At 35.4% G+C, this 24884-nt stretch overlaps 1 protein-coding gene across 2 annotated transcripts in view; it reads left to right on the forward strand.

The window, feature by feature from the left end:
- The first annotated feature begins 374 nt into the window (after positions 1-374).
- The window catches only part of SLC30A7 (solute carrier family 30 member 7), a 100420-nt gene continuing 75910 nt past the window's right edge, over positions 375-24884 (forward strand). The window contains exons 1-7 of one of the 2 annotated variants that reach the window (XM_063625647.1): positions 375-673; positions 901-1002; positions 11170-11283; positions 15369-15456; positions 16416-16542; positions 17978-18121; positions 22416-22466. In XM_063625647.1, the coding sequence (XP_063481717.1) occupies positions 594-673; positions 901-1002; positions 11170-11283; positions 15369-15456; positions 16416-16542; positions 17978-18121; positions 22416-22466 (706 nt within the window). In that variant the 5' untranslated portion in view covers positions 375-593. The remainder of the gene's footprint in view (positions 674-900; positions 1003-11169; positions 11284-15368; positions 15457-16415; positions 16543-17977; positions 18122-22415; positions 22467-24884) is intronic. The other variant, XR_010117494.1, reaches the window with a different exon arrangement.

Here is a 24884-nt window from a genome sequence, read left to right on the forward strand (position 1 = left end):
GGTTTCCTGCGGACTGGCGGCAATAGAACACGTGGCTGTCTAGACTCTTAATCACTGATATCCACCACACCAGGATTTAATGCCAGTTGGGAGGAAATGGTGAAAGGGCAGGCGCTGGAGCCCATGCATCCGGGAACACTGGTGGTAGGCGGTCGGGTGGGCGTGAGCGGGCTCTCCATCTCCCAGCCCAGTCTGCAGGTCGCCACCTCAGGATTTTCTTCCTGAGTCCGGCTGGCAGGATTCCATCCCAGGTCAGCCCCTCACATCCCCTGGTAGTTGCCACCTACAGGCGTCCCTCCAACAGCTCCAGCACCGTTCTCATCCCGCCCCCGCCGCAAGCCACGCCCTCCGCCGCGCAGGCCCCGCCTGCGACCGTCCTCCCTCCTTTCCCGTCCCAGGACGCGTTGCGCGGCCCGGGCCGGAAGTAAGCGAATTCCCGGGTGTGTGTCTGTGTCTGTCTGTGTCTCGCAGCGGCGCGCGGCCCCGGACAAGCGCTGGGGATTCCCGTTTGAGGCGTCACTACTGTCACTGCCATCACCCCACGGAGCCACTTCTAGAGGGGAGTAGACCCGGCCCTTCGCCGGGCAGAGAAGATGTTGCCCCTGTCCATCAAGGACGATGAATACAAACCACCCAAGTTCAATTTGTTCGGCAAGATCTCGGGCTGGTTTAGGTGCGGGGTGCTGTGTTTGCGGGGAGGGGATGTCCGGCAGAAAGGGAGAAGGCCCAGACCTCAGGATGGCCCGAGGTCCAGGGAGGGAGAGTCAGAAACTCCCCGTCAACCCCTAGCTGTGAGGAAAGGAGCATGTGAACTGGGAGGGTCTCGAAGGGGGTACCCAGCCTCGGGGTCCCGGCACCTCCTTAACTCTCCCGGCTCTTTTCCACGTGTATCATTCCCAGGTCTATCCTGTCCGACAAGACGTCCCGGAACCTGTTTTTCTTCCTGTGCCTGAACCTCTCTTTCGCTTTTGTGGAACTACTCTACGGCATCTGGAGCAACTGGTAACCAAAGGGGAAAATGGTTTGGGCGGAAGCTGGGTGTGAGGGAGACGAAGCACTGTTTGCTTAATGCCACGTAGCTCCTCACCAGGAGGTTCAGGTCCTACGTTTCTTACCTACCTCTGCTGCTGAGTTGCTTTCTCATACCCACACCAATCTGGTAGGGCTACAGTTCTTGAGTAAGATCTGAGGCCTATCCTGTGCAACCTCTCTTGTCACCCGCCCCTCCAGTTCCATCAGACAAGACTGACAAGCCCCTCCTTATTTTAGCAGATGGACAGAATCCTTCATTTCTAATTGTAGGCCTTAGGTTTACCCACTTTGTTGGAATTGGGAGAAACTTGTTTGCTGCCTCTCTTGTGGGGGGAGTGGCATTTGGATTTCACCCTTAAGATTCTGAGAGAGTATATCTGAGATGTTCTACTTAGTTTGTTATTGGAGCTTGGAATGGGAGGTTTTATAAAGTGATATCGGGAGAAATATGTGTCATTCTCTTCTCTCTTTAATGCCGAAACTGTCTCATGATTTTCCTCTAGTCTTAACTGCGATGTAAAAATCCCATGTAGTTTTCTAGAAACAGCATTTCTTGGGTTTTGGTGGCACCTTTGAGGGTTTTTGTTTTTTTGGAACATCCTTAGGAGGAGGAAAATCTAGTGTGTAACTCTATGGCAGTGAAGTTACTATTATTCAGGTATTTGCTATTGAGTAACTTAAGGTCTTATGAAGTTGTTCTGCTAACAATAAGACCGTCACACTCCTAGGTGTACTAATTCTGTCTTTAGATCCAAAACTCATTCAAAAATCTGATGAAAGCCGATACTCAGAATTGTACATAAAGCTTCAGGATGTTGTTGGGTTCCCTGTACTAAATCTTGGACTCTAGATTAAGAACCTGTTTTCTATTTATTAAATAGACGTAATCTCTGTTCTTTAAGACCCATTTTCGGAGAAAATTGCTGTCCTTGATCTTCTGTTGAGATCAAACATTGACAGGTTTTGTGACATGTATACTTTTATGTAATGCGTGGGCTTCTTTCAATTCAACCATCAATTCAGTTCTACAAAAAATACTTAATAACCAGCAGATTATGAAGGTTATTGGTTTAGTCAACAGTTGGTTATAAAGGCATATTGGCACAATGAAATCTTAATATATGTAATAACCATTTTGAATCCTTTGGGAATCAGATGTGTTTATTTGAAGGATACCCCGTCATAGATTAATTTTTTAATCCCATAATATTAACATACTTTAATATACTGTAGATGTTGAAAGCACTTGTACTTGAATAATCACACTTTATCATAAATATATAATATTTACAGTATATTTTACATTTTTCTCTTCCTAAATTATGCCAAATTAATTTTGGCATATGTGCTGATTGTATCGAGTGTATCATAGCTTATATATGCATATTTTGTATCAAGAGTATATCATAGCTTATATATGCATATTTTGCTACAGATAGTTTCTATTGCAGTGTTTCACTATGGCTTTCCATTGCATAAGTCACTCTGTGAAATATCTCATTTAAGAGATTCACACTTGAAGTTCCTAAATCACCTTTCATGGAAAGTTAAGTATATAGTAACTCTTCTGATCTGTAGAGATCTGTTGGGGAGATTACTAAAACCATTATTTTTTAAGTCAGTATGCATCAGTGCATAACAAAAACATCAGTTGTAGGTGACTTGTTCTTTTACCCTTAGGTGACTTACTTTTCTTTACTGGTACAGCTTATATACTGTTTTTCATTGTGTTAGGTCTTCTAGCTAGATTTGAAATCTAGCTCCAGTGTGTGTTGTACTTAGATCATTTAGCACATATCTGTCATCTCATGCCCATTTATGTTAATCTCCAGATCTACAACCAATTATTCTTAAATATTAATTTTTAATACAGATCTCTTCTCATTGATATTTGGGCAGATTTAGACATTTCTCTGGCCTTTTAATAATCTGGCTTTCTGTGTTTTATTTAGACACCAAAATTTTTAGTTCCTTTTGTTGACTGATCAATAATTTCTTTATATGACCAGAAGATTATCTATGTTCTTGTTGATTATATTAGCTTTTCAGTTCCTTGATTAAATTTCTTCCAAAACTCATTTTGTGTGTTAAAGTCAATTCTGTGTTGAATTTCATTCTGTAAAAATAAATTTCAACTTGCTGAGAACATGAAATAACCAAGAATTTTTTTCCTGTAGAGGACTGAAACGTGAATAAAACACTCACTTCACAAAAAAAGGTTCATAGAAACAGTTGATCTAATTTTAACAAATGTTAAATTGTTCTGGGTCTTTTTCGGAGCCTTCATTTTAAAGGAAGAACTTAATTATAGTTGATTTATATTTTTGATGATGAGTAGGTATCTTCATTGGAAGAATAGGTAGTTGTTGTGTGTTTTTCCCCTCAATAAATATCTGCTACCTTTCACCTTCCCACTAGAACGTAAACTGTATTAATGTAGGGATCTTTTCTATCTTATGCAGGCACTTCAGTACATAGCACGTAGTGGATGCTTAATACATATTTGCTAAATGAAAGAATGAGGGAATAATTAATGTATGGAATTACACTACCTATACTAAAAATGGTAACTACCCCGTTAAGGAAAAACAGCAACGACAAAACATTAAATTCCATTCTCTCACTCTTAGAAATTGGGAGGAAAATGGTAGAAATTCTATATGTGATTTTTCCCTTCCTTCTAGTATTTTATTTTTCATTTACTAATTTATTGTTGAGTAACTGACTAATCTCAAGGTAACATAGTGTAAAAATGTGGTTTTGTATCATCTAGGGTTAAGTTTGTTTTCAAGTTACAGAAAAACTCTGCACACCTGTAATCCCAGCTACATGGGAGGCTGAGACACCAGCATCCCTTGAACCTGGGAGGCAGAGTTTGCAGTGAGCCGAGATTGAGCCACCGCCCCACAGCCTGGGCAACAGAGTAATACTCTGTTTCAAAACAAAACAAAAACCTAAAATAGTTGTTGCTTACACAAGATAAAACTTCATTTCCAAGATAGGTGCTAGTGTTTCAGCCATCCTTGGCAGCATAATGTCTGGAATGCAGAGAAAAAGAGGTAAAAGGTGTGCACATTGTTTTTTTTTTTTTTTTAAGATTTACCTGGATGCTAACACACAATGCTTTTCACTAAAAGTTTATCACATGGTTATGCCTAGTTGCAAATGTAGTCTTTATTCCACTCAACCATGTATTCTGTGGAAAGTCAAGGATTTTTTACTAAGGAAGAAAGAGAATATGTGGATAGTGTAGGTTCTGGAAGTGGGACTTGAGAGAGAGAGAGAGAGAGAGACAGAGAGAGAGACAAACTAACCTGTCATCTTCTATAGTTGGAAAATTGAGGCCTAGAGTTTTTTACTTCCCAAGTGAGCAGCAGAGCCTATAGCACCTATTGTCCAAGTTTGATGTCCAAAAAACATCACATTGTTTTTTTCTAGTATCTCAATATAGTTTCTGTGTTTTTATGTTCTTACATTTTTACTTCATTATTAACAGATTTAATTTCAGTAGTATTTCTTACCAAAGCTGTTGCAACCATTTTTCCCTTAGACATAGAAGACACTCAGGTAACTCTAAAGGTTAATGTCTTTGTGTGAACAAAGTAAATATTTGTTGTAGAAATGTTTAAGACAATACCAGACATTTATTTGATTCTACTTCAGTGTAATATTTCACAGCAGATGTTTGTAAAGTAATTCCTTAGTGAAGAAAAATACTTCTATCAATCCCACGTTTTTCTATTAAAATTTTCATATATCTCAGTCTTTTAAAATCAACTTTTTCCTTCTCAAAAGGCAGCATTACTTACCAGCTTATGGTGATGCCTTTTGCTTTCCTATAATTTTATTTTCCACCTTAAAAACATAGATAAGTATTCCATTTTGCTTAGAATTTTTTTTAAAGTAACAGACTATATAATGGAATGTAGTGGAGTTGTGGGTTATTTCACTGTAACTCATTTAGTTTATTGACTTTGCTAATGTCAGGATTCTAAGAATTTTCTAATTTCCTGATAATAAATTGATAGTGTTTTTCCCCGACTTTCCACATCATGGAAAGTACCTGGTAAGGGATTTCTGAATTATGATGATTCCTTATTTTCAATTTTGAACACGTTTAACAAACAATATAAATATACCATTAGCTTAGTTACCAATAGACCTTTTAAACAATTTTTTATCATGGGGTATTTTAAACATATATAATAGTAGAGCGTTTAATGGACCTCATGTACCCAGCACCCAGCCTTAACGTTTATCAATACATGGTCTATCTTATTTCGTCTGTTGTCCGTGTCCCACCATTGGATTGTTTTAAAGCAGACACAAGATGTAATTTCATCCATAACTATTTCATTGTGCTTCTCTAAAAGATAAAATCCACCCCCCCTTAACATAACCCGAAACCATTATCACCCATGAAAATTAATGACTCATTAATATCCAGCTAGCGAGTATTCAAGAGTCCCTCATTGTCTCATAAATTCTTTTTACGTTTGATTTTACAGATTAGAAATCAAACAAGATCCATACATAGTATTTAGCTTATATGTCTCTTAAGTTGCTCTTAATTTATAGGTTCTCTTTCTCCTTTCCTTTGTTTTTGCCTCCAATAGACCCTAAATAAAATTCTTTTCAAAAGTTTCTTTTGCCATATATTCTATTAACATTTGTGCTGTTTTTGCTTCTGTGTTCATGTATTCAGGTTTCTCCTTTATACACTTAGAAGTTTTCTTTTTCTTTTTTTTAAGACAGAGTCTTACTGTGTTGCCCAAGCTGGAGTGCAGTGGCGGGATCTTGGCTCACTGCAGCCTCTGCCCCCTGAGTTCAAGCAATCCTCCTGCCTCAGCCTCCCAAGTAGCTGGGAGTACAGGTGTGCGCCACCACGCCTGGCTAATTTTTGTGTTTTTAGCAGATGGGAGTTTCACTGTGTTGACTAGACTGGTCTCAAACTCCTGACCTCAGGTGATCCACCCACCTCAGCCTCCCCAAGTGCTGGGATTATAGGCATGAGCCACTGCATCCGGCTGGTTTTCTATGTTAAAATGTCTTTAGAAGGTAGTCATTTAAAAAAGGGTACAAATACATTTTAGAGAAACTAGCAGTGCTTAAAGAGGAGTCTACAAGAAGTATGTGGATTTTCACAACCAGCTTTACTTTATTATGGTTTACCGAAGTTGCCTTTGGTGTTTCAGTCATATAACCTTAGATATTCTCTATGCTACCTTTATTTTTTAAGGAAATTTATGCCATATAGTCTAAATATAATTCATAATCAGAAACATTTGCTAAGATTGAATATGAGCAGTAAAATTGACCTTCCTTATAAGCAGTATTTTTACATGTGATAGGTGAGCAGAGAGCTAAAAGTAGACTGTTTTTCCCATGAATTTGTGTATTTGCAGGTAGGTAATTTTTAAATCATGATATCAAGTTTAAGGGAAAAGATCTCATATTGCAGTGTTTTAAGAGAACATAACGTTCTTCCATCTCAGAAGAGGGAGTAGTTTTTCAGGTAGTCACGTTTTATTAAGTACCAAAAATAACATTTTAATGCTAATTAAATTTACTTAAAATTTAAATAAAATTTCATTTTGATGAGTATTAAAATTGCCATGCTGTATCCACACCTCTTTAAAAGGAACCTGACTGCTATTCTGTGCAAAAGGAATTTACATTTTTATTTTTATTTTTATTTTTATTTTTTGCATTACGGCAATGTTTGGTCTATGTTGGACGCATATAAAGTAAATTTATCGAAAAAAAGGAGTGTGTGTTAGTTTGCTAGGCTGGTGTAATAAAACACCACAAACTAGGTGGCTTGAGCCACAGAAATTTATTGTCTCACACTTCTGGAGATTAGAAGTCTGAGATCAAGGTGCCATCGGGGTTGATTTCTTCTGAGGGCTCTGAGGAAGAATCTGTGCCATGATCTTTCTGTAGCTTCAGTTGGTTTTCTGGTAATCTTGGACAGTCTTTGGCTTGTAGGAGCATCACCTGATCTCTGCCTTATCTTTGCATGGTGATCTATGTGTCTTCTTCCAAATTTCTCTTTTTTATAAGGACACTGGATGAGGGCTCACCTTAATGACCTAATATTAACTAATTATATCTGCAATGAGCCCGTTTCTAATAAGGTCACATTCTCAAGTACTAGAGGTTAGGACTTCAACATATGAATTTGGGGGCAGGAACACAATTCAACCCATGACAGTGTTTTACTAAATGTATAGTGAAATAGTAAAATATAGATCAATAAATCAGTAAATGTTTGTTTATATTTATTTACAATGAATGCCCTGCCTTCTAAAACTGATTACAGCAATTTAAAATAAAAGCTATATATACTAATAAAACACTTACATTAAGAAATAAAAACATTTAGAAACCATACCTAGGGAGGAAAAAATAAATCTATTAAATATATAGTCTAATTTAGCTCCAAAATTGACTTTTAAATTTAGTTATAAAATTCCATAACGTGAACACAACTCTATCATTTTATCAGAGTAGAAAGATAGTTTTCTGAAATCAAATTTTAACAGTATTTTGCCATATTAATCTTTTTTTGGGGGATCGAAAACAAAATCATAGACAATGTCTTTATTAATGGTTTTATCACAGTATAGACAAATTATTCACATGAGTCTTTCATACTTCAAAATAAAGTTAAATCATTATTTTCCATGTTACATAGATGTTATGGTTCAAGTGTGTAATTTTCGGTAATCTAACTATACAAGGACAAATCTTAAAATATTAAATCTAAGAGAATTGCATGAATAATATGCCCCTTACCTTGTCCTCATGTATCAGTTTTATTATTCTGCTTTATCATTTATTCACCAATTCTCATTCTGCTTTGAGTTAGATGTCAGGTGAGATGGTTAAAGTACTATCTGCACTTAAACTAATATATCTATATTCAGTGGAATAAATAAGGTTCATGATAAAAGTTTAAGACATTTTCTAAAATCTTTTGTAATGATTTGGCAGAGGTTTATAAATTATTGTGCTTTTTCTTGTTGGTAAATAATGTGCTTTGACTTAGTTTCTAATTATATAATTATTCCAAATTATGAGAAAAATTTAAAACCATGCTTTCTCTGTATGTGTGAAGAATGTTTTTGACTTTCAGTTTGTAGCACTTCCAACTGATGAAAGCTCTAGCATCTAGCCAAATATTAAGAGGTATGGGTTGTGCTTGGGAACACCAGGTATTATAAGCATTAATAATAGTTAATAATTAACAATGTAACTTATTAATAATTAGTAATAGGAATATTAATGTGGTTTTAATGTGACAAGCATTGTGGTAAATGTTTCACATATATTAACTCAATTATAACAATTATGACACTTTTATACTATTACTCTAAGTGATGGCTAAATTGAGGCACAAAGAAGTTAAGCAACTTACTGGGTCACGGAACTAGTAAATTTGGAGCTGGGATTTGAACCCAGGTATTCTGACTTCAGAAGCTTGTTTTTAAAGACTGAACTGATGATTGCTTTCAGAAAATTTTTATAGACTTCTCTTCAAGTTCACGGATTTCTTTCCTCAGCTGTGTCCAGTCTGTGATAAGCCAATTGGAAGAATTCTTTATCACTGATAACTTGTTTTTTTGTTTCTAGTATTTCCATTTGATAGTTTTTTATATTTCCCATTTCTCTACCAAATTCCCCATTGGTTCATATTTTTTGTCCACTTTTTCCATAGATCCTTTAGCATATTAATTAGAGTTTATGATAGCTCCAGTATCTGGGTCAATATCTTGGTCTGGTTCTGTTAACTGCTTTCTCCACAGTGACTTCTTTTTTTTTTTTTTTTTGGCTCTTTTTGTGTACTTTGAAATTTTTAATCAAATATTGGACATTATGAGTAAAAAACAGTAGATACTGAGGTAACAGTATTTATGATCAGAAATAGGTATGCCTTGTCTGTCAGACCACTAGCTGGTTGGACTTTGTGCTTTTAGTAGTCTCTGTATGGTGCCTGTGCCACACAAGCTCTTTTCTTCATGCTGTTACCCCTACCCAAGCTATAGACTGCTGTTGCTTGTTACTCAGTACCCAGTTTATGGTGAAGGCAGAGGGGTATTTGTTAACTTTAACCCAAAGCCTCTCTCTTTGGTAGGTTCTGTAAGCCTCAACCTCAGGGGTATGATTTTGTCAACATTTTTACTCCTTCTCCTGTGACAGCCAAACTCTACTGTGTGTATGTGTATGGTCCTGGATGGAGACAACTTTCCTGCTCCATTCTCAGTGGTAGCAGAACGTCTGCTTTGTGTTGGTAGAGGATTTCCTACCCTTCTTTTGGTGGCTTTTCTTAGTGGGTGCTTTAGTATGTATAATATTAATCTTTAAATTATCACAAATAATATGTCTTTTCATGTATCTGCTAAGAACCTTACAATAATACACTTTGATTTTCTTATTCCATTCTGTTTGCTATTATTGTCATATCTTAGGTTGTTGACAGTATTTTTTTTTCTCTTTCAGTACTTTAAAGATGTTGCTCCATTTCATTCTGGCTTGAATAGTTTCTGAAGAAAAACATGCTATAAAATTTATATTTTTTAAATTTAATTTTTCTCTTTTTTCCCCTCTGGTTTTCAAATATTTTTTTATTTCTCTTTGATGTTTAGTGGTTTGTGAAGTGTGCAGGGTTTTTTCCTTGCTTGGGTTCATTAAGCTTCTTGGATCTGTGATTTATTTTCTTTTATGAATTTCAGAAAACTCTGAAACATTTTCTCTTTAAATACTTTTCCTATCCCTTTCTTTTTTTCTTTTTGGTTCCTGAGACTCTAAATACATGTATTTTAGTGTGTTTGATACTTCCAGACAGGTTTGGGATGCTCTGCTTTTTTTGTTTGTCTGTTTGTTTGTTTCCACTCCCTTTTCTCTTTGTGTTGCACTTTGTTTAACTTCTTTTGACCTAACTGATTCTTTCTCTCTGTGTCCAGTCTGCTCAGAAGCCCATGACTGTTATTCCTCCATATTGTAATTTTTAAAAAATTATCATTTCCATTATATTCTTTTATAGTTTTTATCTGCAGAAATTCTTCATTTGTTAATGAATTTTCTCTAACTTTATACCACATCCTTTGACATATTAATTGTATTTGTTTTAAAGTCCTATCTAATAGTTCCAACATCTGGGCCATTTCTGGTTCTGTTGACTATTGTAGCTCTTAACAATGAGTCTCTTTTTTTCTTTCTTGATTTTGTGATTGAGTGCTGGACATTCTGTTTAAAAGAATAATAGAGACTGTATATGTCCGGAAATGGGCACACCTATTTTTCTGTCTGGCCATTAGTGTGGGAGTTTTGAAACTGTCTGCTCTGTAGTTGAACTGGGGTTGATCTGGGTTTTGTGTTTTGTTGTTGCTGATTTCAGCAAATCACAGCCTTTAAATTTTTCGGTGGTTCCTACTACTTTGTGATTAGTATTGGATTTGGAGTACTGGAGGATTTTTTCAGGGTTCTTGCTCCACTCTCAGCTTTTAGCAAGTTCTGCACATACCTCTTTGTGCTCTCACTGGTAGTTTGCTGTTCCTTATACTTTATTCAAGACTTGGTGGGGAGGGTGGGACTAGGTTCTCTTGTTGTATCCCTAGTCAGGCAAGCCTGTGCCCCTCAGTTTCAGGGTGAGTATTAATGATCTTGCAGCTCTCCCTGTCTGCCAGCCTGTCCCCACTGTCCTCAGCCTGGTATCAAAAGGGAGGAGCAGGATACTCAGCAATAGCAGACCTTTGCTTTGTAAGATCCTGGGTGCAAGTAGGTATCAGCCTCGTCCCAGTAGTAGATGGCTTTTTTTTCCCTACCTCTCTTTCAGTGGCAGCTGACCTTTGCAAGTGACCAAGGGGTGGTCACATTCCTACCCCTCACCCAGCAGCAGATAGTTTTTGTTTCTACCTCTGTCGCAGCAGCTGGGCTTTTCCTTGTGCGGGAGGTATGAGGGTTTACTTTTTAGATATTTAAAACTTATTCTCAAAGCTATCTATATAGCATATTTAAATTGTTGTTTTAGATGGTTAATTCCTGATGAGCAAAGGCTGAATCTTAGACTTTCAGAGAAAGATGCCTACTATTTGGTTTTTATTATAATTTGTCAATGTGTTTGTTCTTTTCCAGCTTAGGCTTGATTTCCGACTCTTTTCACATGTTTTTCGATAGCACTGCCATTTTGGCTGGACTGGCAGCTTCTGTTATTTCAAAATGGAGAGATAATGATGCTTTCTCCTATGGGTAAGACTTTAAGAAAAAAATCTTTTTATTGAAGTATAAGATATACACAAAAAAACACTAATCTTAAGCTCAGTGACTTGTTACAAATTGAACACAGGTGTAACTTTTGAATCTTTGAAGCCCCACTCAGGCCTCTTCGAGTTCCTACCTCCCCAAGGGTAAGCACTTTCATAACTTCATGGAAGAGTTTTTGAATAGTATATAATTGGAATCTACAGTAATTTGTTGAGATTGTTACCATATAGAGGAATTTCTCAACTTTTTCTTTTAGAAGATAGTTTTAGTATATGGAAATAGGATTTTTTTTGCTTTTGCTTTTTTCTTTTTGAATGGATACTTTGCTGTTGATTTATTTAAAATCATTTTCTAATATGGTTTTATATTCTCTTTAGCTCTGCTTTTATGTAACAGTTCTTATATGCTTGCTGAGTTGGACAATTAATCAAATATTTGTAGAGCATCTATATGCTGAAGGGACTACATTGGATCATGTTAGGGGCATAATTTGATTTCTGCTACCTCTGATTGGAGGAAGCAGTGGATTTTTCATTATTTGATTACACTGCCTGAGTGTTTCCATTTTTGAGTTCATAGAATATTTTGCAGTATAGCTGTATATATATGTCAGCAGAGCTCAGGGTGCATACTCTGTTTCTTTCTCTTCCCCACCCCTTTGTCTTTCCTATTCCCTCTCTCTTCTGCTTTCTTACTAATTCTTCCCCTGTCCTTTTCCTCCTCTTCTCTTCCTTTCCGCTGTGAGTGCTCTTTTACATTCTCTTCCTTCTTCATCTGTCTCTCATATTTTCTGTCTCTCACTCTCGTTGCCGTCCTCAGCCTCTTACTCTCTCTTATCTTCTCCTGAACTCCCTTTTCCTTCTCCTGTCTTTGCTTCTTGTCACTTGGGCTTGTGCTCATGCTTTTTTTCTTTCTCTTCCTTCTTCTGTCCCCCATACCTTTCCTGTCTTATTCTTTGTTTTCTTCTGGTCTTTTCCTCTACCTTTTAACCCTTTGTCTGTCAGGTTCAATCTTTCCTCCTCCTCTTAACTTCTTTAGCTCTATTTCTTTTTTGTCTCCCTTTCCAAGTCTCTCTTTCCTTCTTTCACTGATTCTCCTTCCCTGAGCTCTCCCTTTCCTGTGCAGTTTCTCTTACTCTCTCCCTGTCCTTTTCACAGCCATCTTCTTACATGTACTATCTCTTAGGCCTCTTGTTATGTCTTTCACTCTCGGTCCTTCACTGCTCCCTCTGTCTCCCTGGCTTTGCTTCTTTCCTTTAGCAAGCACACACTCTTTATTTCACATGCTCTTGTTCTCTTTAGATATTTATTGAGGGTCCATATGAGTCAAATACTTTTCCAGTTCTAATGATGTAAAAATGATCTAATGATGTAAAGACAGGCCTCCTGCCTTGCTGGAACTTGTCTCTTGGGGAAACAGTTCTGTAAAAATACAATAATAGCTATATATTGTGACAGTTGCCAAAAAGGAGATGTGAATTTCTGTGGCAGAACTTGCTGATTTTAGTTATAAGAAAGGGATATGGTTATTTTTGAAATTATAAAAAGTGAGCCAAAAAATACTAATTGTACATTTTATAGTATAGAGCAGTAGATCCTGTATATCTATAAATTCAAACAGCTTGACAGCTCAGATAAGAATGCTTTTTATGGCATGATATTGGTGATATGCAAATAACTTAAACAGTAGCTACTAAAAGATTCTTAAGTATATTTTAGATTATTAAAGAAAGATCATATCCAAAGTTATAATTTTTGTTGGAAAATTAGTAATTTATTTATATTATATATCAGAAATCTAATTAGAATAGCTTATTCAACAATCTTTCTGAATAAACAGTAGCTGACTATTAAAAATTCTCAGTTCTTTAATGCTTAGAGTTTCTATTGTTTCCAATTTAGAATGTATTGCCTCCTGCTCTAAAATGGTTTTTAGGAATAGCTTTGAATACCTTCAGTACCATAGCAGATTTTAATGTTCAGCTTTAGCTAGTTGATGTAAGAGAAAAATATTCTTTCTACCTTTAATTTAATCCTCTCCTCTCCTTATGTGTGTGTGTGTGTGTGTGTGTGTGTGTGTGTGTGTTTTGTTTTGGGAAAAATTAAAGAATAAAAGCTTATACAATATTTAACACTGAATAATTGGTATAGTAATAAGTAGCATCATTTGTAAACTACTGGTGTCAGTGAATCAAAATGACACTGATTAATTCACATTAAGCATAGGGTTGAATTCTCATAACCTCCCACCCCAATTCAGGATGACCGCAGTAGCTGACTGACTCTGCAATAGAAGAAAGAGTTGAGGAATATGAGAGCAAGCAAAGACTTTAAAGTATTTCTTTATATAAAAGTCATCTTTGTGTCTTGCCACACTCTTATTTTTTAAAGAGCAAAGCCAGCATAAAAGTAATATACATCCAGTAGGTAGATAGATACATACATACATGCATATGTACATATGTAGACTATACTTAAATCTTTTCTATTTTTTTTCCGGCTCAAGAATCTAAACACTAGCCATACTTAATTAGGCAACAGCATATTCATGAATTACATGTTCTAATTCTAAGACCTACTCAATCTGTTAAGTAAACACAGATATTTGTAAAGGCAAGTGTGTTTAGTTTTCATGTGTTTTTGTTTTGAACCCACAACCAAGTTTAACAAATATATCTTAAACTCAAGCTAATTAAATCACTCCAACATTTTATCTGAACTTAGGTAGCACACCTACTAAGCTAAGAATTAGAAACAAAAAGATGCCTGAAAAACATTCTTGCCTTTGATCTTGAAATCTGGTAGAACTCAAGCACAAAAGGCTTTCAGTCAAGCATTAGTTATGGGACTACAGGGGTAGATTAAAAGAAAATACTTTTTACTTTTGGATGGTAACCCTGCTGATTTATTAGATAAATTCCTAAGTGTAGGCTGTGGAATGCTGGCTGCAAATTATTTGAATTTAATGAACTTTTCTCCAGGAAAAAAAAAATATGTTTTGACAAGTAATATGTTATTTGGATGTGTTAGAAGATAGAAATATGCATTATTTCTGGCATAGAAATATATACTATGTTGGAATGCACTTGACAGGACAAACTCCAATATAACTTGATAGAGTACATTTTCAAGAATTCTCTTTAAAAATATTTTTACAGTAAAAATCATATTACCTAGAAGTTAGCATAGAAACCTAGGAAAAGCATGAGTTTTGATGCTCTCATTATATCGTTTAAGGACCAGAGTGGTTAATTGCTGTTAGCACCCTTTGAATGATGTTTGAACATGTAAAAATGCTAAGTTAAAGTTGTTTCTGATGACTTTAACTAAGCCAAATATACCATATAGAAAAATAAAATCTTTCCCCAATGCTTCACACAGGTAGGAAGCAGAAAGCTTCAGAACTCCATGGAACAAAAGACAGGTATTTTAAAAATAGTTTAATTAGAATTATGTGAAGCTAAAATTGATTCTAAAAATAGGTAATTGAAAGTTTATGCTAAATTTATTAATCTTAGAAAAAGTATTAGAAATATAAATCTCAAGTTGTCTCTGGCATAAGTCAGAAATAATTTTATTTTCCTTTAGATCGAAGCTCTGTTTTCCAAAGATTTGAAAGCTAAAAGGTACAAAGCAGAAAGCATAAGGAGTTCTTAGAAAAAGAGAAATTAATAAGTTTTAAAAACCTCCTTTTCCAGACCCTTTCTTCTACTTTTTAGCCGTTAATCCTTCTTTCTTTGTCCGCTTGTCTGGTTCTGTTTTTCCTTCTCCACTAGCAACTTGAGATTTAAATTTCTGTGAAAGGTCTTTCTAAAACTACTTACTCAAGGAAGGTCTTTTGATTGGCTTGTAAAAATCTGTTTTGTGGTATTCTGCTTTTAAACAATTCATACTAATTCATTTCCTCATTTCTATATATAAAATAAAATGCACTGTACTATAAACACTAGGGCTTCACTGGCCACTTATAACCATATAATATGGTTTGGAATCTCTGAATGTATGTAATTTTACGATTTAATTTTTAAGAAATAACATAATAATTCAGTTATTTACTTTGTTCCTCTTTAGGTATGTTAGAGCGGAAGTTCTGGCTGGCTTTGTCAATGGCCTATTTTTGATCTTCACTGCTTTTTTTATTTTCTCAGAAGGAGTTGAGGTACAGTAGATAATTATTAAAGTCAGTAAATTACACTCCTGTAATGAAAATGTTTATTAATTAAAGATATATGTAACAGCTTTTTTCAACTATTATTAAATATTGTGGACAATCTTGGATTAGATATGTGCGTACAAGAGGAGCTTACAAAATAGTTGAAAAATATATTTGAATGTTCTTGGAAGTGAAAGCAATTAAATGATAGTGCTTTACAAGTTATAGATAAAGTGTTAATACTATGAAATGTAGAGGCACAATCTGGATAGTGAGGTCAATAGGCAAGTATTTCTAAAGAAGTTAGAACCAGTGAATCTTTAACATTTGGCATATTTTTTAAAAAGGAAGAAAACTTAAAGATTAGTGAACTTAAAATGAAATGCAGTATTTTTTTTTATTTTTTATTTATTTAGTTTTTGAGATGGAGTCTCACTCTGTTGCCTAGGCTGGAGTGCAGTGGTGCGATCTCGGCTCACTGCAACTTGTGCCTCCTGGTTTAAGCGATTCTCCTGCCTCAGCCTCCTGAGTAGCTTGGATTACAGGAGCCCACCACCATGCCCAGCTAATTTTTTTTTTATTTTTAGTAGAGACGGGGTTTCACCATGTTGGTCAGGCTGGTCTTGAATTCCTGATCTCAAGTGATCCACCTGCCTCAGCCTCCCAAAGTGCTGAGATTACAGGTGTGAGCCATGAAAGGCAGTATTTTAAGATACCACATAAGAACAAGTTTTGGACCAAGTATTTATGCTTTTAAATATTTATATTTATTTTAAAATAGTAATTGTTACTTTTTCTACAGTATGTGAGCACTGGTTTTATTTCTATGAACTGTTTTGGGAGATTTTTTTTAGTGCTTTTAATTCCAAAAATAACTGAAAGTGTTTAATGTTGTCTTATGATTTTGTTAGTTGATCAATCAGAAATAATATCAATGCTATTTGTTTGTATTATGTGTTTTCTAGAGAGCGTTAGCCCCTCCAGATGTCCACCATGAGAGACTGCTACTTGTTTCCATTCTTGGGTTTGTGGTAAACCTAATAGGAATATTTGTTTTCAAACATGGAGGTCATGGACATTCTCATGGCTCTGGTATGATGGTTAGGACACTTTGTTTCTTCATTTTCTACTAGGTTTCTGTCATAATTATTTACTTGAGAGAATTAAGTTAAACTATACTGATTTCTGATGTCAACAGGCTATGTGAATATCTTCCTGAACTATCCCTTTCACTTCTTTATGCCCCTCCATCTCAGTGCCTTCTCAGAGCTGTGCTTGTTATCATGGATCCCACCAGACCTTAGTAGCTTATCTGTTTAGCATGATATCACTTATATAAAATAGACAAATATCAGAAAACCACAAAACAAATCTACTTATCAGAAAGTTTTGTGTGGGCTGGGCACAGTGGCTTACACCTATAATCCCAGCACTTTGGGAGGCCAAGGCAGGTGGATCACTTGAATCCAGGAGGTTGAGACCAGCCTGGGTGATATGGCGAAACCCCATCTCTACAAAAAAATACAAAATTAGCCAGGCATGCTGGGTGACAGAGTGAGACTCCATCTCAAAAAAAAAAAAAAAAAAAAAAGAAAAAAAGCCAGGCATGGTGGCGCATGCCTGTAGTCTTAGCCACTCAGGAGGTTGAGATGGGAGAGTCGCTTGAGCCCGAGAGGTGGAGGTTGCAGTGAGCTGAGATCATGCCACTGCACTCCAACCTGGGTGACAGAACAAGGCTCTGTCTAAAAAAAAAAAAAAGTGTGTGTGTTTATGAAATGTACTATGTAAATATGTCTCGGAGATCCTCATAGTCATGATTTTTTCATATAGTGCAGTGCTGGATTTAATTTACTGGTATTTAGAATTTTTGTAAAAGTGATATTTTTGACTTGGATAGCATCTACTCTTTTTCTGTCCTTTAGAATAGCTTGTATAAGATGTTTCTTGGTGGTTTAGTTGTTTTTAGGTACGCTGTGGAGAAAGGATTCTGCATTCTTTTGCATTTAGCTTTTTCTACCTGCTTTAATGTAATTTTGCTGATTCTGTTACCAAATGCAGCAGCTTTCTTGTGTCTGCCTTAATGTGAGCATTTGCATATGTCTTGTTAATCTTTGTTACTGTGTGTAATAGTACTTTGAAAAATTTTGGCCATGAATTTTGTCTTTGTTGTTTACTGCCTCATCTCCCGTGCCTAGAATGATTCCTACAGTAGAAAATGTTACCAATAAATGTTTCTCAAATGAATGAATAACATCTGACCTCTTTGGAGATATCTGTATACTTCCAGTCAGTACTTATTTTCATTTTCAGTAGGGTCTATCACTTTCCTCTATGCTTTCATTACCTGCTGGTACTCCATAGCAGAAACTTAGGATTGTTTTAATAAATGTGTAACACTTTTTACAAGTAAATGTTTATTGAATTGATCTGAGTTTAGAGCTGATTCTTTGCGCTAGTGTCAGTATAATTGTAACCATTTATATAATATATTTTTACGTACCTTCTGTCCTAACACTTTGTTTTCTAGGCCATGGACACAGTCATTCCCTCTTTAATGGTGCTCTAGATCAGGCACATGGCCATGTCGATCATTGCCATAGCCATGAAGTGAAACATGGTGCTGCACATAGCCACGATCGTGCTCATGGACATGGACACTTTCATTCTCATGGTGAGTACAGCCTAGAGACAAATGGGCAGACTCCAAATAAACAAGTTTTGTGGATTACTTTTCCTAGTTGAAATAGTTTATTAAAAAGATACCCAATCAACTTCTTTTCTAATGAATCAATCTAAATGGTTCCCAGGGCTAGTTTATTTTTTGTATAGCATGAAATTAACTCATTATAAGGCAGTGGATGTTCACTTTTTTCCAGGGGGTATATCATAATAAAGCGCCACTTTTTTATGTATTTATTTTTAATTTTTAATTTTTGTGGGTACATAGTAGGTGTATATATTTATGGGTTACATGAGACATTTTGGTACAGGCATGTAATACATAGTAATCACATAAGGGTAAACGGGGTTTCCATCCCCTCAAGCATTTATCCTGTGTTATAAACAATCCAATTATACTCTTAGTTATTTTAAAATGTACAATGAAATTACAAATTGACAATAGTCACTCTGTTGTGCTAGCAAATACTAGGTCTTATTCATTCAACTATTTTTTTGTACTCATTAACCATCCCCCCTTCCCTCCCCCCAAATGCCACTATTTTAAATGAGTACTAGTGAATGAGGAACAATTGCATTTTAGGAAATGAAAATCATAATTTTTTAAGCATCATGAGGCCTTTTGTGCTATATTGGCTTATAAAAATATGGTAGAGGTTTTCAGTTTTTCACATTTGTATTATAATTTTTGATGTCTGTCACCTGATATTTACCTCTATGTTTTTTTAGAAATCTTTGGATGCTAACTTATATAGCATTAGGTACTAAGTTATGAGGTGTTTATCAACTTAATATTTTATTTTGAATTACATTTTACATAGTTTATAAAGTATAGCTTAATAGAAGCTGCTTGGGTGACACAATTTGATTACTCTCAATAGAGTGTGTGCTTAAGTATTATCTTGTATTTGCAACATAGAATCCTAAAGCTTTAGAATTGAAAATATGAAAGGGACCTTGGAGAGTGAGCCTTCTAAGCCCTTCATTTTTCAGTCTTTGAAATTTTTCCATGAGGCAAGAAAATAGCTTGAACCCAGGAGGCGGAGGTTGCAGTTAGCTGAGATCACGCTACTGCACTCCAGCCTGGACAACAGAGCTAGACTCTGTCTAAAAAAAACCCAAATTTCTAACTACTCTATTGAGATATGATTGACATGTGAAAAGAGATAAATACTTAATGTATACAACTTGATGAGTTTGAGGTAAGTATGCACCCATGAAACCATCACCATGATTTCTCCAATAAACATATCCATTCCCACTGAAAGTTTCCCCCTACTCTCAATTCTTTCTTTTCTCTTTTCTTTTCTTTTTTCTTCTTTCTTTCCCTCCCTCCCTCCCTTCCTCCTTTCCTCCCTTCTTTTCTTTTCTTTACTTTACTTTTCTTCTTTCTTTCCCTCCCTCCCTCCCTTCCTCCCTTCTTTTCTTTTCTTTCCTTCTCTCTTTCCTTCTCTCTTTCTTTCTTTCTTTCTTTCTTTCTTTCTTTCTTTCTTTCTTTCTTTAACTTTTGCAGTAAGAGCACTTAACATAAGATCTACACTCTTGGCAGATTTTTAAGTATACAATACGGTATTAGCTATGGGCACTACGCCATACAAATCCCTAGGACCTATTTATTTTGCACAGCTGAAACTTTGTATCCTTTGACTAATATTTCCCCTTTTCCAACTTCCTCCAACCACTGGCAACCAGTATTCTATTCTCTATTTCTATGAGTTTGACTATTTTAGATTCCTTATATAAGTGATATAAATGTAGTATTTGTCCTTCTGTGTCTGGCTTATTTCATTTAGCATAATGTCCTTCAGGATCATTCATGTGTCAAAATTAGAAGGATTTCTTTCTTTCTTTAAGGCTGAATGATATTCCATTGTAAGTATATACCACATTGCTTTATCCATTTATCTGTTGATGGACATTTAGGTTGCTTCCATGTCTTGGCTATTGTGAATAATGCTGTAGTGAATATGGAAGTGCAGATATCTCTTTGAGATCTTGATTTTAATTCTCATGGATATATACCCAGTTTGCTGATCATACGGTAGTTCCATTATTTTTTTTTGAAGACCCTCCATACTGTTTTCCATAGTGTCTGCACCAGTTTACATTGCCACCAGTAGTATGCAAGGGTTTCCTTTTCTCTACAGCTTTGCCAACACTTACCGTCTTTTGCTTTTTTGGTAATAGACATCCTAACAGGTATGATATGATATCTTATTGTGATTTTGATTTGCATTTCCCTGATGATTAGTGATGTTGAGCATCTTTTCATGTACCTGTTGGCCATTTGTATGTCTTCTCTGGAGAAATGTCTATTTTATTCCTTTGGCCATTTATTACTTTTTTATTTTTTTAATAAATTTTTTTATTTTTAATTTTTGTGGGTACATAGTAGGTGTATATTCTATTTATTTATTTATTTTTGAGACGGAGTCTCGCTCTGTCACCCAGGCTGGAGTTCAGTGGTGCGATCTCGGCTCACTGCAACCTCTGCCTCCTGGGTTCAAGTGAATCTCCTGCCTCAGCCTCCCGAGTAGCTGGATTACAGGCGTGTGCCACCACACCCAGCTAACTTTTTGTATTTTTAGTAGAGACAGGGTTTCACTGTGTTAGCCCAGATGGTCTCAATCTCCTGACATCATGATCCACCTGCCTTGGCCTCCCAAAGTGCTGGGATTACAGGTGAGAGCCACTGCGCCCAACCAGTGGGTGTATATTGTTATGGGGTACATGAGATGTTTTGATACAGGCGTGCAATGTGAAATAATCGCATCATGGAGAAGAGGCATCCTTCTCCTCAGGCGTTTATCCTTTGTGTTACAAACAATCCAGTTACACTCTTTTAGTTATTTTGAAAGGTACAATTAATATTGACTGTAGTCACCCTGTTGTGCTATCAAATAGTAGATCTTATTCATTCTTTTTTTTTTTTGTACCCATTAACCATCCCCACTCCTCCCGCAGCACCACACTACCCTTCCCAGCCTCTGGTAACCATCCTTCTACTCTCTGCGTCCATGAGTTTAATTGTTTTGAATTTTTATACTCCACAAATAAGTGAGAACAGGCAATGTTTGTCTTTCTGTGACTCTTTGACCATTTTAAAATCAGGTTATTTATTTACCTTTGCTGTTGATTGTGAGTTCTGTATATATTTTATCAGATACATAGTTTGCAAATATTTTCTGTCATTCTGTAAGTTGCCTTTTCATTTTGTTATTTGGTTCCTTTGCCTTGCAGAAGCTTTTTAATTTGATGTAATCCTTCTTGTCTATTTTTGCCTGTTGCCTGTGTCAGTCTCTAAAATATGCTGTATTTTTATAACAGTTACACTGGTATGCTTTAAAACCTTGCTTTTCCAACTTTTTTGCTCACATGCATCCCAAAATAATGTTGAAAAACTGCATATCTCTTACACTTTTGGCTATCAGCTGGATTTTTCAGGGTAGCTACTTCTTCATTCCCATACAGCAGTACAGTATCTAGATAGGAAATATTATATGGTGTTATGCTTTTATATTTCTTTGTTACATTATTGCAGAACATTGTTATAATGCTCTGTCAAAGCTGTACTGATAAGGGTACCTTGACCTTTTTGGTGCTGTGAGCCATGAACAAATGATGATAGCAGGTACATTGTTAGTTATGATCAGAAAGCTTGTCAGTCTTCCTGATGATCTGTTTAAACAAATATTGCTCATCTTTTGCCTTGTTTTCCTATATTTTCTGTTTTAATGTTAAAGCTGATTAGTAATTTTCAAGATGTTTAGAGATAGAAATTATAGCATTTTTTCATCATAAAGGCAAAACGAAAAAAATTATTTTTATCTCTTCTGTATCAAGAGTTTGCCACATTAATCTAGAAGCTGTTGAAAAACTACTGTTTACCATAGTCAAGTTATCTTTCTATCCTGGCTTCATTTCTTGGACCTCATAACTTCCAGCAGTACATTTGGGTTTCTCTGAATTTTCCAATTGTAAGAGTATTAAAAGATATTTTATGAATATTGGAAGATTTTCACAATGTCTTTAATTTCCTGTGCTTTTAATCTTTTTAATACAATAATTTCTGAAATACTCCATACTTTTGATGAATTTTAAAACTACTGCCACTAAATTTACCTCCACTCAATTATTTTATTAAATTTAAAAAATAAATTTGTAAGTTTGTTGTGGCTATATAGCCATGCATTCTTGATGATGCATTTGAATGAAAAGGACTCTGAATTGTAAAAATTTGAATGAGGAATTGAAAACATGTTTTAAAATAACTTAATTCTCTACAGATGGCCCCTCCTTAAAAGAAACAACAGGACCCAGCAGACAGATTTTACAAGGTATGACAAGCAATTTTTATGTTTCTTAGTTTTTTGAAAGTGCTTTTATAGTTTTGAAGTTTTAGTTGTCTGAAGTTTTCCTTTAAGAAAAATATAAAACATAGTGTTTGTGTTTAGTGTCAGCCTTTCTAGTGATTATTTTTTATATACTATTAGATATATTAGCAGACATTCTTTTAATTATCACTTGACTGTTTTCTCTGATTTGATAATAAAAGCAAAATATTGAGCTGGATGCAGTTGGCATGTCCCCACAATCCCAGCTACTCAGGAGGCTGAGGTGGGAGAATTGCTTGCTTGAGCCCAAGAGTTTGAGACCACTCTGGGGAACATGTGAGACTCACATCTCAAAAAGATTCGGAAACTATTCTGCTTAAATATAAGTAATACCCACGCCTGTGACTATAAACATTGTATAGATGCTTCTTGATTTACTGTGGGGTTGTGTCCTAATAAACCCATGGTAAATTGAAGATACTGTAGGTTGAAAATGCATTTAATACACCTAACTTACTGAACATCATAGTTTTGCCTTGCCTACCTTAAATGTGCTCAGAACGCTTGCATTAGCCTACAGTTGGGCAAAATCATCTAACACAAAGCCTATTTTATAATAAAGTGTTGAATATCTCATGTAATTTATTTAATATAGTCCACTGTAGAGTACATTATCAGTTGTTTACCCTTGTGATTGCATGGCTGACTGGGAGCTGCCGCCTACTGTTGCTGCCCAGCATCATGAGAGATGATCATAGCACATTATTGCCAGCCCAGGAAAAGATCAAAATTCAAAATCTGAAGTACAGTTTCTACTGAATGCATACTGCTTTCACACCATCATGAAGCCAAAGTCATAAGTTGATCATTTTAAGTTGAGGACTGTCTGTAGGAGTATGTTTGCTTTTACAGGATTATTACATAGTTTTTCCAAGAATAATATTTAATATGTTTTTATGTTGTGGGAAAATTTAGAGCTAAAAATCTAATGCAAAGTGAGAACTCCACCATATTTGTAGGCCATCAATAGCTAATACCTGTAGGAGCTTACATGTTGTGTAAAATTGTATATTACAAAGTTTTACAAGCCAGAGAAAATCAATCCTGTCTATGAATTACAGTAGTTTTTTTTGTTTTGTTTTGTTTTTGTGGGTCGGGGGGTGGGTTATGAACCAGTCTCTGGCTCTGAGTTTCCATTTAGACTTTATTGTCAGGGTTTCCTAATTCCCAGCTATCTACTTGCCTTTATTAACTTTTGACTTCAGTCTGACTTTCTGAATGGCTTCTGATCTAATCTCAACTGCACCTGTTTTTCTTCACTGTTTCTTTATATAACTCTCGTTTTTGATTTTTTCACTGTGAATATATTCCTTCATATTGAGAAATTTATTTTCAGAAGGCTTAAATGTGTCTTCCAATCACAAGTTTTCCATTTACGAAATATATGGAATTGTTTTAGAATAACATTTGCTGAAATAACATATAATCATGCATATATGATGCATCTATATCAAGTACTATAAATTAGCCTTGATAATAAGAATTTAATTTTGAAAGTCATCACAAGTTGGAGGAAAGGAAGTTAGATTTGCCTTCCTAATTCTTTTATATAAGTTATTATGAAAATAAGTTTATATTTTCTGAATATTTATCAATTTATGGTGGCTGAAGAGCCTGGTAAATAGCTGAAGAACAGAGATAACTACCTGGCATTAAAACTTCTTGTAAAATGACCAGGTAGATAGATACTCATACATGAAAAACTTGAATTAATTACGTTTTTCAGTTATTTGCTACATCTTGACTCCTGGCTTACTAAGGTTTTGGGGGGTTAGGTTATCAGTATCCTACCACATCTTCTAAGGCTTTTAACTTTGTATAAGTTAAACATCCTAGTTTATATTTCTTTCTTAGTGATTTTTTTCTTAAACAGTTTATGTAGTAAGAAGGCCTTAGGTAGTTTTAATGACACTTACTAATAAAACCAGTTTTCAGGTTAGCAAATAAATGGTAGCCAGGGACTTTCCAGTCTAAGGAAAATCAAGAACAAATCATTGTTTTCTTTTTCCTTTCATGTTTAGAGTTATTTTCATTTTTTATTCTACCAAAACACTGATTAAAGAATATAAAGGCTTAAAAGCATGTATCATATATAAGAGTTTGTAGTTAGGGACCTTCAATCTGCTTCGATGTGTATTTTTTCTTTCCAGTTGTAGTTTTAAAAGTTAAAGTGGCCCCAACATTATTAACCTATTTAATTCACTGCTATTTGAAATACATGATAGGAACCAAATATTTATTCTATAAGTATGTCTGACAAAATTTATTTCTTTTGGAAAAATTTTTAAGAGAGTTGTTCTTAAAGAACTGTTCTTTTTGAAGAACAGTTATAATAATAGAGTTAAACTGTATATAAATGAA

The sequence above is a fragment of the Symphalangus syndactylus genome, chromosome 12, assembly GCF_028878055.3.
Source record: "Symphalangus syndactylus isolate Jambi chromosome 12, NHGRI_mSymSyn1-v2.1_pri, whole genome shotgun sequence".
In the NCBI taxonomy this organism is placed as follows: domain Eukaryota; kingdom Metazoa; phylum Chordata; class Mammalia; order Primates; family Hylobatidae; genus Symphalangus; species Symphalangus syndactylus.